Source organism: Carex rostrata, chromosome 1 (assembly GCF_964058835.1).
Source record: "Carex rostrata chromosome 1, lpCarRost1.2, whole genome shotgun sequence".
In the NCBI taxonomy this organism is placed as follows: Eukaryota; Viridiplantae; Streptophyta; class Magnoliopsida; order Poales; family Cyperaceae; genus Carex; species Carex rostrata.
This window is the reverse complement of record NC_135918.1, coordinates 15,203,042-15,215,037: the sequence shown is the minus strand read 5'-3', so window position 1 is coordinate 15,215,037 and position 11,996 is coordinate 15,203,042. Positions and strand designations below refer to the sequence as shown.

Below are 11,996 nucleotides of genomic sequence, written 5' to 3'. Positions count from 1 at the left end.
TAATGAAACGGATCACTTAGAAATTATTCATGATGGACCAATCTGTTGCATGGCAATTGTATACTAGTGTATAATTAATAGTCTAATGGATAAGCACTTGCAAGTTGATACACAAATATATCGTGTTTGTGCGTTACATCACGACATATTATAATAGAGCAAAAAAAATATCATACAAAATGACATACTTTTATAGAAAATTTAGACTAAATGACAATAACATTCCTTAAATGACAAATAACATTTATTTACACAATCTTATAAGAAGTAAAATTAGGATTATATTTTATAATATTACCTAAATGTCGATTTTGTTTGCACAATCTTCATATTAAAAATAAAAAATAAGGCTCCTCATTACCCAATGAAGGTGGTTAAAATTTAGATTTCTACATATAAAATAGATGTATTTAATCAAAAGAATACAAATTATGTGATTGGAGGGTTGATATTTAATTTGAAAATTCATCTTTCAATCTCAGCCGTGGACGGATCAGGACAACTACGTGCATAATATAAGAATGGAGATTCATTTATATCTCGGAATTTTAGTTTCATTTTAAATTAATCATATAATTTCTAAACGATCATTTATATCTCGAAATGGCCATTCGGTCTTTGATAATTTGGTTATTTTTACCCCAATTCGGTCTACATGTATATAGCTTCCTACACAGTTAGCCGCACAAAAAATTGTGAAAAAATGAAAAAAACCTGGAGACTGAATTGCCAATTCGGTCTTTGTGGTTTTTGAAAAAAAAACTAATCATGCAGCTTTGCTAAATTTGATTTAATTAATTATGATTTATAAAAAAAAAATTCAGTTTGAATTGCCAATTATGGTCGGGAGGCAAAGAGGCGGAATGATGGAAGGTTAAAGAAAAAATAGGTGTTCAGTACTATTCCGTGTGACAATATGTGTGGCGGCTACAATTTTAACTAAATTTATATTTCTACATGTATAAAGGATGCATTTAATAAAAAAAAGGCAATTTATTTGACTGGAGGGTTCAGATTCAATCCGAATTTAGATCAATTAATCCCAACCGTTGCAGTTTCAGGACAGCCAATTTAATTTAAGATGCATAATATACATGAGAGATTGGTAGCTATTTCTTTTAATTTGATTAAATTGGAGAAAATCTCACATAACAAAGAAGATATTGCAATAATATTATATGCACGATTAATATTTATCACCACACATACATAGAATACATGAGTATTAATAAAGCATAAAAACTTTCAAATACAATATATGAAAAAAAGCATCGTGCATTGTTGGACGGAGTTACGGCAAACTAATCTTTCAATATAAAAGGTACTACTAGAAATTACGAATCAGTTGGCTATTCACTTATACTATTCACCACCTCTTGCATTGTTGGACGGAGTGATGGATTATTATTCAAACACTCATATGCAATTTGAATCATTTTGAGAATTTCATTTATGACTTGTCCAGTTGGTGGTTCAATACGTTGGTCAAGGATATCTTGGAGTATGATTTCCTCTTCATTGAAAGACGATAGATTAATCATATCACCAGGGTGCTTTCCCATAAGCAGTTCCAACATGATTACCCCGAAACTATACACATCACATTTTTCAGTCATCCTCATGGTATAGGCTAGTTCTGTAAAAAGAAAAAAAAAATCAGATTGCAATTATTTCTAGTTTATTTTTTTATACATATAAGTGATGGAAATTAAAATATGCTAATAGGGTGTTTAAGTATACATCACCTGGTGCTATGTAACCGCAGGTTCCAGCAAGCATGCTCCAATTAGAAGACTCCGGCTTGAGAAATTTAGCAGTGCCAAAATCCGAGATACATGCTGTAAACTCATAATCGAGTAAGATATTTCTACTAGTTACATCCCGATGTACTATTGGAGGATAGCAATCATGATGCAAATGTGAGAGAGCACATGCAACATCTCTCAATATAACTTTTCTTTTTGCCCAATCCAGATCTATTGCTTCCTCACAATTGAGAATATTATGTAAATCCCTCTTCTCATAATACTTGTATACAAGAAATATATTTTGTGGTGAGGAACAATAACCAAATAATTTAGCAATGTTGCAGTGTCGAATTTGGGTTATAGTGTTAATTTCTCTATGGAATGCTTCAAGATCTAGTGAGGTTTCACCATATGCTAACTGGATTTTCTTTACAGCTACTGTGAGGTTATCTGGTGCTAAAATCGCTTTGTAAACTCTTGAATGGCCTCCACTTCCAATGCAATATTTCTCATCAAAATTCTCTGTGGCCCTTATAATCTCCTCGTATGCATCTCTTCCATCAAAATTCAACACAGAAAAGGTTTCTCCTCTACTAGGATTGCCAATTTGATCTGGTTTTGCTTTTCCCTTTTTTGAGTAAACTAGGTAAAGTGGCCCGAGTAAGAAAGATGTTAGTAATGCAGTACAACAAGTTAGAGTTGCAATCAACTTAACCATTCCTAGTCTAGTTGAGTCATTCTTATGTTTAACAAATCCATCACACGACTGTAAACCTTGAATAGTGCCACAAAGATTTTTGTTGTGTATAAACCATTGTTCTGGGGCTTTATCAAAAATCTTTATGTCAGGCACTGGACCCTCCAATTGATTGTATGACAAATCCATGGTTAGCAAACTTAACAAGTCGCCCAATGAAGGTGGAATTTTACCGGTTAGATTGTTGTGAGATAGATTAAAATTTTGCAACATGATTAAGTTTGTTAGTGTTATTGGTATTTCCCCTGTTAAAAAGTTTGAGCTTAGATCTAGAAGGTCCAGTAAGTGCACTAAGTTTCCGAAATGGGAATGAATTTTTCCTATCAAATTGTTACTGCTGAGGTTTAATAATTGAAGATTAATACAATTGCCTAGTTCTTGTGGCACACTAGTCAGTTTATTTGACTATATATCCAGATTTATCAAATCATGTAACACTCCGAACTCTTTTGGTACATCTCCTACGAAATTGTTGTGGCTTAAATTGAGTTCAATCAATCTTTTTAATCTACCAAGTTGTGCCGGTATTACCCCTGATAGATAATTTGAAGAGATATCAACAATGATCATATTGCTTAGATTTCCTATTATGCTAGGAATTTCTCCACTGAAAAAGTTTTTTGATATATATAACCCTGTCATATTTGTAAGTCCACCAATTTCAGGAGGGATTGATCCAGAGAGATTATTGTCATGAAGATGCATGTAGAGAAGTTGGGTTAAGTTTTCAAAATTAGTTGGCATTTCTCCAATTAGAAAGTTTTCTGCTAGATCTAAGATTTGCAAATTTCTAAGCTTACCAATTCCAGGAGGGATTGGTCCGGAGAGGTTATTATGACCAAGAGCCAACAAGTCAAGATTGGTTAAGTTTCCTACATTAGTAGGTATTTCACCATTTAGAAAGTTTTCTGATAGTTCTAATTCAATCAAATGTCTGAGTTTACAAATTTCAGGAGGGATCGGTCCGGAGAGCTTGTTACCCCCAAGATATATATACTCAAGACTAGTTAAGTTTTCCAAATTAGTAGGTATTTTTCCACTTAGAGAGTTTCTTTGTAGTGCTAACACTATCAAATGTGTAAGTTTGCCAATTTCAAGAGGGATCAGTCCACAGAGCTTATTATCATGAAGAGATAGAATGTCAAGATTGGTTAAATTTTCTAAAGTAGCAGGTATTTCCCCTATTAGAAAGTTTTGTGGTAGGATTAAACTTGTCAAATGTGTAAGTTTACCAACTTCAACAGGGATTGGTCCAGAGAGCATATTACTCCAAAGTGCCAGATTCACAAGATTGGTTAAGTTTTCTAAATTAGTAGGTATTTCTCCGCTCAGAAAGTTTTTTGATAATCTTAAGTGTCTCAAATATGTCAGCTCACCAATTTCAGGAGGGATCAGTCCTGAGAGATTGTTAACCGAAAGATACAAATATTTTATGTTTGTTAAGTTTCCAATGCTTGATGGGATCAAACCACTGAGAACATTAAAAGTGAGATTAAGATATGTGAGTTTTGAGAAGAGACATATTGATGGAGGAATTACTCCACTGAGTTCATTATCACTGAGACCAAAAGTTCTAATGGATGGAAGAGCAGAGAAATTCAGTGCATCTAATTTCCCAACTAGACCCTTATTTGAAAGAGAGATTTTAGTAATGACTTGCCTTCTTTCATTAATGTCACGGCAAGTGATTCCGGTCCAGTTGCATGGGTGGGCACTCAGATTCCAAGATGAAAGCGGCTGTTGAGTCTGGAGAGTTGATTTCCAATGAAGAAGAGCTTGTGCTTGAGATGTGAGAGAAGATTGAACCAGAGGGAGTAGATGGAAGGTAAGGAACAAGAGAATGCTCCTCATTGCTAAAATGGTAAATGCTCAATTTATTGCTTTTGATACCTTTCAAGGCATCAGAGCTGGCCCTCTTATAAACTTAGTGGTGAGACAGAGGATAAAGTCGTAGCTAGCAATTAAAATGAATAGAAATTGGAAGTATAGTCCAGTGGACTTGTCGATCTGTTATGTGGTTCGAACAGAGAAGCAGAAGTGCTAGGCATCCAGTTAGAAACCCAAATTACTAAACTTTGTTACAATTAATTGAATGTACTATATTTTACGAATAGGAACTTGGATATATAAAAATAAAAGAGAATAGACTTGTGTTACGTACCAGTCGTCTATAAATTAACCATGCTCCATGTACATTCAGTCACCAATTAAGTACAGTCACGGCCAGATGGCTAAGGCTGCATTCGGAGGGAATAAAGAAGCCTTCATTTCATAGAAGACTTCATTCGGGGTTTCATTGAATGTGGCCTGAGAGCAACACGTTCGGTGCTGTCCATCAGATATTTTGTTATCAAATGTTAACCAACACATATAAATAAAAATTAAGATAAAACAGGTAGTGTTAAGTTGACCTATTACTAGTCAGGTCAGACCGGACAAAAAAAGATATGAAATTTTTTTTATTATATGTATAGTCCGATATATCCACCGGATTTAGTGTTATCGAACGCATATATAAACAAACTTAGATAAACAAGTAGGATTATTGAACTACAGTATTTTCTTAAAATAAATTCAGAAATAATTATTTTGAATTAGACATTTTTTTCAAATTAGAAGTTAAATTAATTGCATAAATAATTATTTATTTAAATTAAGGACTAATTATTTTCAAATGACAATTTGATTTGCAAATTATTTGTGAATAATATTCTGAAATATTTGCAAATTGTTTAAAAAAATGGCCGGAGTATAAAAAGATATTTGCCAATTATATTTGATTGGAAATTATAATTTCCGTTCTAATTGTAGAAAATCTCTAATTCAAAAGTAATTATTATAACTTTTTACTGTAATTTTGTACCGACCGAGCTATTGTACAATAGCGTCTGGAAAAATAGAAAATATCACAAGAAGTACTGTGTATATGAATGTAGAAGTTGTTTCATAACATCCTAGGAATGTTCGGAGATTTTTCAATAATGATATCAATTTTTTTAAATGCTACACAAGAAAAATCGGCACACATAAGGACGAAAAATGTGACTATACACAGTCCAAAAAGCTAATAACACACTGTTACTTACACGACCGTATCAGCGAGTATCGTGTATTAATAGGTGGGTACATTGTACACAGTTTCTGAACCATGTCTTTATAGTACTAACATATATAGTTAATACAAATTAACCGTGTCAGGTTTCCAAAAAAAAACGCGCTTAAAATGGTGATTTCTACACAATCAATGTAATTGTGTACATTATAAAGGGATAGTGTATGATTTAGAATAGTGTATGATTTCTTTTTTTATATGATTTATAATTGGCTAGCATCCATATTTGCTAGCCTTAATTCAGGTAATATTTACAACATACAACAAACAACATTTTTTTTTTTGAGGGTAGAACAAACAACATTTGAACACACAAAAAACAACATACCCGTCCTCTATGAATTAACCATGCTCCATGTACATTCAATCATCATTAACGTAACATTCAGGGCCAGGAGGATAAGATATGGTTTTGGTGGGAAATAATTAAGAAGCCTTTCACTTCATGGAAGACTTCATTCGGGGTGTTTATTTGACTACGGAGAGCAACAGGGCAGACTATTCAAAATGTTAGAAAATTAATTTTGGTTGCCATCACAAATAATATACGGTTAAATGAATTATTCAAAATTATCAAATACGATTTTGTAATTATAAATTACAATAAGAATAATAAGTACAAAATTGTTCTTATCCATGCCGAAAAGTTAGTATTTATATCCTACACTAGTACAAAAAATGGAACCATACACGATCCAAAAAGCTAATGTCACACAGTTACACAATCGTGTTAGCGAGCGTCATATATAAATAGATGGGTACATTGTACACAGTTTCCGAACCATGTCTATATAGTACTAACATACACGGATAATAGAAATGAACTGTCACAACTAGAATGAGACACCTTTCGCGAGGATTAAAAAAGTAACTTTTTTGCGACGGACTACTCTCATTGTTCAGCTTTCCATTTTTGTGACGGACGACCGTCATAAATGCGCTTTTTCCCTCGCAAAAAGTGTCTACTTTATTGTAGTGTGTGTCGGGTCTTAAAAAAAAAGGGTGCTAAAAATAATGATATCTACAGGGCCAAAGTAACTGTGTGCAATAACAACGGTTATATATATACAGTTTCTACAAGGCGTGCATGTATTATTTTGGAAATAATACAAGATTTGTTAACTAGCTAGAACCGTGAAGGATTTTTTTTATATATATGATTTATAATTGGCACACATCCATATTTGCTAGCCATTAAACATGCAATTAAAATTACACATCCATAATTTAATAAATATCCAACATCACATCATACAAAAAAAAATCAGTCATATATTCATTAAAAATTCAACAAACATGAATATTCAACATTCAATAAATATTCAATATTCAACAAACAGATACAATTCACATCCATAATATACATTATACATACAATTCACATCTTCAACATTTCATCTAGAGGACCTCTGAGAGGTAATAATTAAAATGAAAAGTCAAAACTTCAACAAATGAAGCTAAGAAGAAAATAAAACCAATAAAGAAAACAGAACCTGACATTCTAGCCTTGTAAACGGTTCCCGTTTCAGGTTCTCCTTTAGACTCCACTGATCAAGAATTGTCATTGGTTTCATCATTCCCTATCATAATTTGCAAAATAAATTCAGATCATGAAACAGACAAACATATATAACCCGCAAGTACATTATGAAGTTCACACAAACATGTTATTTTTCTCCTTCAACTTCGCATATCAGTCTTCAACAACTTTACATTACCCCATGTATACACATCATTATGGAGCAAACAAATTAAAGCCTGTTTATGCATGTAAAGCCAATTTATTCTCTATTAGTTTCATATATATTTTTTTGAAGCCTAACTCAAGATAAATCAGAACTTAAAAGTTTACACACAAATTAAAATATTATCCTCTTAATCGGGGTGGTGAGAATAGACTCTGATTCTCTGCCTCCTACCTTGCATCCTTTGTTATGTTTCTCCACAGGGAAGCGAAGACCAAACGTATAAAGACACATACAGAAGGAGGAGGAAATCATTTGTTTTATGTCTTTCACGATTAGTCTTGACCTCCTACTTTGAGTTGTTCTTACTCACGAAAAATCTAGCTAACGAGTTTAAAATGCAAAATGGAACTATGTTGGAAAATTAGTGGTTCTCATAGTGGTGCCAAAACCCTAAAGAGACATTGGCTATATATATGAAATCCTAAAGTGAGAAGTGGAGAGGGAGCTTGAGAGACCAACCGAGGAGTTAAAGAGGGAGAAGATTCCAAGGAGCTAAGAGTTATTTACTTAAATGTGGAACGGTGGAGTTGTTCAGAATTAAAGACCGGGCAAAATTCGAAGTGGCGCCAAAAAAGTAAAAAAACCTAACTAGTAATCATACACAGTTCAAACCAGTGTTCTAAATATCGCGCTATAATGATGCAATAGCCGCGCTATAGCGTTTTCAGACCTTAAACGCTACGCTATGGGATAAAAGTGTGCTATTTCAGCTACGACCGCTATAGCAGTAATAGCAGTCCGCTATCTACGCTACACGCTACATAGTTTATTCCATGATGCCTATCTTTTTTTTAATAAAAAAAAATATAATTTATGCCATAATGCTTAGGTTATTTGAATTAAAAAAGATAAATAATTTATGATATTATTAGTGATATTTTGAATAGTAATTTGGACTTTATACTGGTTCAATATGAATATTCTAATTCCTTAATAAATTTTGTGTTACATATTGCTCTATAAGACTTTAGATAATATTGATAATTAGTAGAAATATAAAATATAATTTTTTTAAACTAAAAACGCTATGTAGGATAGCTTTCGCTATAGCTACACTATTCGCAATAGCTTTTTTCCTAACCTTTCCGCAATGATGCAATAATCGCTATTTAAAACCTTGGTTTAAACAAAATAACCGTGTACAGTGAACTTGAACAAACATCAGTCCTAACAAAACTGTGTATACTTTACAAAAATAGGCACAATAAAATTAAAACCCTGATTCACAGGGGTTTATACATGGTCATTTCTACAAAACCATGTACGCTAATTATTATTTAATTTTTTTTATATTCCTGTTTGCTAGCCAGTAATGAATCATAAAATAAACTTCATACAAAAGGATATTGCTACTTTGAATTTGATCAAGATTGTGAAGGCTATTCACAACTTTTCCCAATCGTGGAACCTCTCTATGGACATAATTCGTGTCACATCCATGCAAATGTTCCACTGCTAAGAAAAAGTGCGATTAAACCTTCATACTATGATGATTGAATACACAGTTGTTAGTTATTGAATAATATTCATTGCTCCTCTTATCTGTCTGATTGCGCTAGTCGAGTCCTTTTAGCTCGCCATATTTCCTCTAAGTGCCATTGTGTTAAACCTTGACAAGAAAACAAGATTGCACACGAGGGGTATTGAAGATGAGGGACAAAGAGTTGAAGTCTCGATCTACCTCAATTAGAGGGTGTAAGTGTGAAGAGGCGGTCGAGACATACAATATATTAATTACTACAGAAGTTTTGGTTGAGAGACACAAATGAACCGTACATGACTTCTACCAAAAACTATGTTTGGAAACTGAGAAATATTTTACATGATTTTCTCAAGTTAACCGTGTATGAAGTAGTACAAACGTACATGGCTGGATATTATTAAACCGTGTACAAATAATTGTGACTTACGAACATGGTTCAAAACTTTCAGACCGTTTTTGTATGTTGGAGCTTTTTTCGGCTAATGCCTCCTCAGACACTGTTAATGTGGAAATTTTTGGCATCCGTGTAATATATGTTGTGTATGATCATGTTTTCTGTACTAGTGTTAGCTCCAGATAATTAAATTTCACTGCTGAAATGAGAAAAAAAAAAATTCATATCCTATAGGTAATTTTCAAGACCATGTCCATTTTATAATTTTCTTGCAAGTATAATTTCAGTAATTAATTAATCTTTAGTAACTACGAGTCTTTTTTGGCAACGTCCTGAGGTCACTGAATTATAGGGTCTTCAATGACATTGGATTATCTCTGATAATCTTAACTGTTAATTCATGCATGATGACTCCTCAATTTTAAATCACCCAGTTACGCAAGAATTAATAAATAAATAATGACATGAGTTAAAAATGCCCGGAAATATTAATGCCAATTTGCTCTGAATCACACTTACAGTATAATACAGAGTGCTATTTATAGGAAAGAAGGCAATATAGCCGTTGACAATTATTTAGGTATTAAACATAATAAGGGAAATATTAAAGGAAATATTATGTAGCAGTTAAGTAGCTTATGTTGTAAATGGAGCAATTAATCTTCAGCCAAATAAAGAGATTTGTATCTTTGGATATAATCTGAAAATTTCCACGTAGCTTTTGATGTGTCAAGATGTTCATCTCCCGGTTGTTGTTTTGCTTAGCTATTTTGAACACACCCCTTCAAGTCGGAATCGCATAGATCAATAAAACTTAACTTGCGTAATATAGCTTGAACATTTGATGTATCTAATGCCTTTCTAAAGATATCCGCTAATTGTATCCTTGGTGTTTATGTAATTGATCCTTTGTGAAGATATCGTATAGATTAATAGAACCGAACTTCGTTTTTCAAAATTCCAACAGAAATGCTTAATTGAAATATTGTGCCCAGATTTTAGAAGTTCCTATTTTATGAATAGGGACCTGGATATAAAATAAATAGTGTACTGGTATTACCTACGTGTCTTCTAGGAATTAACCATGCTCCAGGTACATTCAATCATCATTAACGTAACATTCAGGGCCTGGAGGATAAGGTGGTGTTTGGTGGGAAATAAGAAGGCTTCCATTTTCATCGAAGACTTCATTGGGGGTGTCATTGAACTGTGGAGAGCAACACGGCTGACTATTCAAAATGTTAGAAAATTCATCTTGGTTGCCAGTTACAACTAATATACGGTTAAATAAATGATTTATAATTATCAAATACGATTTTGTACAAGAATAATAAGTTCAAAATTGTTCTTATCCATACCGAAAAGTTAGTATTTTTTGCTTAGCAGATAATTAAATTCCATCGCTGCTTGCTTTATTAGTATATATATTCATCATAGTTGATGAACTAAGAAAAACAATTATTGGTATTATTGCACTAGCTAATTAATCCTTAGCAACTACGGGTCTTTTTTTACAACATCGTGAGGTCACTGAATTGTAGGCTTTCTTCAATGGCATTGGATGATCTCTAATAATCTTAACCGTTAATTCATGATCTGATGATTCGGTGACTCAATTTTTTAAATCTCCCAGTTAAGCCAGAATAAATAAATAATTTTTCATCAGACATGATCTAATAAAGTTCAAAAATATTAATACCAATTTGGTATTACACTAATTCCTCAAAATTGATGAATTCATTTTCGAAAATTCCAGCTGCTGTTTTAAGCAAAGACAACAAAAAAATTAATAATGACTGAACCCTCAATTTTACACTAAAGCAAAAAAGAAGGCAACTAAGAAATAATGACTAGATAAGCCAACAAAAAAATAGTATGAATCATTTCCTGCAACTTAATTGATTGGTGCCTTGAAAGTTGAAACCACAACAGTACAAAAGTATGTTGAAATAGACTTAGGAAGATAGAAAGATGGAAGTCTGATTCCAAACGAATTGATGGGCAGAGCATGCATTTAGGAACTTAATTGGCAATAGATGGAAGGAAATCACAAACTTGTTCTCTTGTGATTTGATGAAGACAGATAACATCCCCACAATTAGTGTATGACAGAATTAATAAATATGAAAAGAAAAAGAGTGAGGCTATGGTACTTCGCAATGCATGAGATTCATATCTCCATTTTGAAAGTCCAAATAGTCGGTCGGAACCGCTCAATATTATTATCATATGAATGAGATCAAATATTATTATCATTTTAAAAGTTCAAATAGTCGTTCTGTACTTGGCAATGCATGAGATCAAATTTTATATTTTTTGGAATTTTTTGGAATTTTTTTGCTATTTTTTGGATGGTCCTGAATTTTTAGATCAATTGATTTTCTAATTGTCTCAAAAAGTAATAAAAAATTCAAAAATATATAAAATTTTATCTCCAAGTATATTTTCATATGATAATAATGTTGAGCAGCTCGGATCAACTATTTGAACTTTCAAAATGAAGATATGAATACAACGCACATAACGATCCACGCATTGCAAAGTACCATGGCCTCACTCAAAGAAAAATAATAAATCTATTACTGCATATGCTTAAGAAATAAGTTAATTAGCAGTATTAGAGTACTAACATAACTAGAAGAGCTAATTAATTAATACAATAGAATTAAGCTCCAATCTGATAAACAACAGTATTATAAGAGATTCAATTCTAAATTTGAAGACTTACGTAGAAAAAAGTTACATATAGATAAT

The 11,996-nt window shown here is 32.5% G+C and overlaps 1 protein-coding gene across 1 annotated transcript in view; it reads right to left on the bottom strand.

The window, feature by feature from the left end:
- Positions 1 to 1,225: 1,225 nt before the first annotated feature.
- Positions 1,226 to 11,996, bottom strand: part of LOC144560483 (uncharacterized) — a 30,667-nt gene continuing 19,896 nt past the window's right edge. Inside the window, exon 2 of the mRNA XM_078309699.1 lies at positions 1,226 to 1,636. Within this exon, the coding sequence (XP_078165825.1) occupies positions 1,350 to 1,636 (287 nt within the window). The 3' untranslated portion in view covers positions 1,226 to 1,349. The remainder of the gene's footprint in view (positions 1,637 to 11,996) is intronic.